This window comes from Hyposmocoma kahamanoa, unplaced genomic scaffold, assembly GCF_003589595.1.
Source record: "Hyposmocoma kahamanoa isolate Upper Pololo Valley unplaced genomic scaffold, ASM358959v1 100021, whole genome shotgun sequence".
Classification (NCBI taxonomy): domain Eukaryota; kingdom Metazoa; phylum Arthropoda; class Insecta; order Lepidoptera; family Cosmopterigidae; genus Hyposmocoma; species Hyposmocoma kahamanoa.
In genome coordinates this window covers 15,160,373-15,164,803 of record NW_020653200.1, presented here as the reverse complement: position 1 = coordinate 15,164,803, position 4,431 = coordinate 15,160,373, and the positions used below count along the sequence as shown (strand labels likewise).

General features: G+C 37.7%; 1 protein-coding gene across 1 annotated transcript in view; it reads left to right on the top strand.

The window, feature by feature from the left end:
* Window positions 1-4,431, top strand: part of LOC113226156 (acetyl-coenzyme A synthetase) — a 20,656-nt gene continuing 16,225 nt past the window's right edge. Inside the window, exon 1 of the mRNA XM_026458691.1 lies at window positions 1-366. Within this exon, the coding sequence (XP_026314476.1) occupies window positions 64-366 (303 nt within the window). The 5' untranslated portion in view covers window positions 1-63. The remainder of the gene's footprint in view (window positions 367-4,431) is intronic.

Below are 4,431 nucleotides of genomic sequence, written 5' to 3'. Positions count from 1 at the left end.
GAGCTCATCGTCGCGATTAGTCGAGTATTTCCTCCGTGCGACATACTACCACCGACTGTCGCGATGTCGCGCCTCTATCAACCTTCGGACCATGTCGTCGAAAAGTCTTACATTTGTTCTCTTGACAAGTATAGAGAGATGCATAAAAAATCTCTAGAGGATCCAGAATCGTTCTGGTCTGAAATAGCGAACGAATTCCACTGGCAAACCCCTTACCAGTCGGGCAATTTTGTATCTTACAATTTTGATACAAACAAGGGGAATGTATTCGTTAAATGGCTAGAGGGGGCCGTAACCAACGTTTGCTTCAACGCCCTGGATAGAAACGTGAGGAATGGCCACGGCGATAAAATCGCATTTTACTGGTAAGTTAATTTCTGTTGTCGTTGTTTTTACGGAATCAATAGTCAGCTGGGCGACGCACCGGTGAGACTGCGCGAATTCATTGATTTTCCTAAGCGAGCTTTTTTATTGGTCCTTCTGTGGCTGAAGCCTCCGAATTATGTAACACTGTGCTTATGCTTCCATGATCATGTTCTGATACTTTGACCTCTAATTGTGCTATGCGAATTGTAACAATAAAAAACGTTTTTCGTAGGTACCAAAAATAATTATATAGTAATTCATAATTTTACTTATGCACTGTTACAATTACAAATATTTTTGTTAAATTACATTTCTTTCTTTATTTTATACACAAGGTGCGATAAGCACCTACTAACTTGAGCTGAATATTTACAGGTGCAAAAAAAAGATGCACTAATAGTTTGAGATGTGCATTTCTATGCAAGTCTGCAATAAAAATATTATTTCTAACGATATTGCCGTGTTGAAGCCGTGGTAGCCTAATGGTTTGATGGTTTGACCCTCTGCGTGTGTGCCTCACACGCAGAGGTCGTGGTTTCGAATCCGGGCTCGCACTTCGGAGTTTCTTGGAATTTATGTGCGAAACTTAATTTGAAGTTTATCATGAGCTTTTCGGTGAAGGAAACATCGCGATGAAACCTGCATGTTGAAAAAGGTCAAATTAAATTTCGCACATAAATTCTGAGAAACTCAGAGGTAATTTAAGGTAAATAAAGATATGTAACACATACTTATTAGAATTAAGTGGTCACTCGGTTTATAACAATTACAAAGATGGGGAAATTGTATAAAGAAATCGAAGTGTCGGAGACGATGTACGAGGATTGAGTCTGTTGACATTCAATAGGAAAGGTCGTAGACGTAAACAAAAAAACACTTAGTAGCAGTAGAGCTCCATGTGAAAGAGTTCGTCCGGGGAAATACTGCCACCGTACCTATTTCTGCCGCCAAGTAGTAAATGTGAACATTACTGCGTTCCGATTTTGAAGTTAGTGTGTCCACGCTAAGAAAAGTCGCCGGGTCTATGCAAGAATTCATGTCAATTCTACACACGAATTGTGTACACTGCCAAGCGCCGGACAAGAAAAAATCTTGTCTACCCCCCGACACGAAAGCCCCCGGCCGTAATTGTATGGGGTAGGTGAGGTGCATTGTCAGTAAACGAACGTTTATGGTGTTGCTTAGTAGTCAACATAACATCAACATATTTCTTCCCACAGTAGGTAGTCAAACGACAGTTACGTGGAAGACTCGTAATGCACTGACACATTTTCCCCACACACGTCTGTCCGAAAGAATTCGTATCGTGTACATACTCATCATTTTCTCGTCTGCAACAGTCGCGACATGTTTTCGTGGCTAGATGAGACAAAGTTCTTGACTTGTACAAGACTATTCTTTTCTGTAGCAGACACGTCGAATTTCTTAGCGTGTACACGCGCACTAAAGTGCAAGAGTAAGAGGTGACGAGCGTAGTGGCACATCCGTCAGATCTTTGCATTTTAGTCTCTGAGTGGCAACTACTATGAACAGGCGTGGCTCTTTTTTTATAAGTAATTATTACGCATTTGACCTCCATCTCACTTGATGGAAAGCGACGATGAGGTCGAACATGTAGCATGCACACATTTAAATAGTACCTATTCACTCGTGCTTACCACCAAGCCCGCGACAGGTTCGTCTCATTAGTTGATATGATAAAAAAAAACATGTCCGTGTTGATGGAACACAACTTTTCATATCAAACAATGATTTCAATGAAAATTTTGATGACAATTAATGTGCTATTTTTGAAACTTGATTCTTCATAAATATATAATCATTAGGTACTTAGTTTTGTTAATATATCTAATTGAAGTCAAGGAGTTGACGTTCATTACTGCAATTCGTAAAGAACCTATAATAGAACATATAAATATTATGTAGATCTATTATACATAGCATCAAGGGTCTAATTTATGCGAATGGACTTATTCCGAATGTGGTAATATTTTTTAGTTTAGTTTATTTGACTCGAGTAGAAAATGTCAAGAACTAGTTACAGTATTTACAACTACTACGAGTACATGCTAAAGCATGAAAAAAAATTTTAACTTTAGATACTATAACGCATAGAATGATAGTTTCATATCAAACGAACTGTCACAAGTGAGGCAAAAATCAAATTCATGTAGGCGTAAGCAAATTGTATTTACGCTCGTCGGCACGCACACAAATATTGAAATAATGATGCCATGGAATAACATTTCCCTCAAAAGTGGGGAAATTGTATCTTGCTTAACTCATCATTAAGTTAAAGGTGCCTACAGATTTGCTCGATTTTGTCGATCGACAATGTCGATCAGGTGCCTACAGATATGCTCGATTTTGTCGATCGTTACTGTTGATCGACAACGTCAAGTGACAGGAATTTTCAAAAATTTATTTTTGGTATCCTTATGGAAATGGCATTTATATCTGAATACACGAAGGCGGACACGACTTTTCTCATTTCTAAATCCAAGATGGCGGACACGTCTTCTCCAATAAATGCAAAATGGGAATAGTTTTCGAGGTATTCGAGGTGCTCATCACGAATATGGCATTTATTTCTAAATCCTAGATGGCGGACACGACTTTTGAAATAAATGCAATATGGGTATCATTTTCGAGGTATTTGGGGGTGCTCATTACGAATATGGCACTCATTTCTAAACCTTAGATGGTGGGCACGATTTTTCATATAATGGCAAGTTGGGGATCGTTTTCGAGGTATTTGGGGGTGCTCATTAGGAATATAGCACTTTTTTCTAAATTCTTAATGGCGGACATGACTTTTCAAATAATAGCAAGTTGGGTGTCGTTTTCGAGGTATTTGGGGGTGCTCATTAAGAATATGGCACTAATTTCTAAATCCAAGATGGCGGGCACGATTTTTCGGATAATAGCAAGTTGGGTATCGTTTTCATGGTATTTGGGGCTGCTCATTCCGAATGTAGCACATATTTCTAAATCCAAAATGGCGAAGAATTAGAAGAAGAAGAATTAGAAGTCTTGCCCGCTATCTTGTGTTCAGATATAGGGGAGCGGGGGGCTAGTTGTAACAGGGGCAAGTAGTAACAAGCATTTTTTACCTACATAATAGAAGAATATTCATTTGATTTTCAACCCAATGTACTACTTAATACGCAATGTATCATCTAAGCGTGGTCAGTATCCCGCCGGCCGGCGCAGGAACCGGTGTTGTGCAGGCGCTCCGAAAAAGCCAGGTAACGGACTTTTTTTTGTTTATACGAAATTGACTAGCATAAAATTCATATTGTTTAGCAGTTTTTGTTTAATAAAAATACATTTTGAATTTGTTTAGTTTCATTATAATTAATTTTAATTTTATAACAATTGAGCGGTTTTTTTTAAAGAGATGTTATTTTAAAAAACTTTCCTATGGGGTATGTTGTAACAGTTTTACGGGGCTAGTTGTAACATGTTACAACTTACCCCTTATGTATTTATTAGTTATGAAATTTCGCGGACGTACTTAAATTTATTCTTTTAGTATTTTGAATAGTTTTTCGTTTAACTTCGTTAATTTTATTTCAGAATGAGACACTACAAAAGAAAATCTACACGTGCTACCCAAAGTCAAGATGTTTACGAATTGGCCTCTGCTGAAGTCATAGAAAATAAAATCAGTGTACGAAAAGCAGCAAAAACTTTTAATTTATGTCATGTATCGTTATATAGATATGCGAAAAAGAAGAAGAGTAACAAATCTTTATCAGTCGGCTATGTCAAACCCAGATTGGTTTTTCAAGAAGAAGAAGAAGCTAAAATATCTGAGTACTTGCTTACTTGCTCTAACATTTACTTTGGATTGCTTCCTTTGGAAGTCAGAAAGTTAGCATACCAGTGTGCTATTATGATTAAAGCGAAAAACATACCTCCTTCATGGTGTGAAAATGAATCAGCTGGACCAGATTGGTTTAAAAATTTTATGAAAAGGAATCCAAGACTATCTCTAAGAACCCCTGAAGCTACATCTCTAAGCCGCGCAACATCATTCAATAAAAACAACGTTGAAGAATT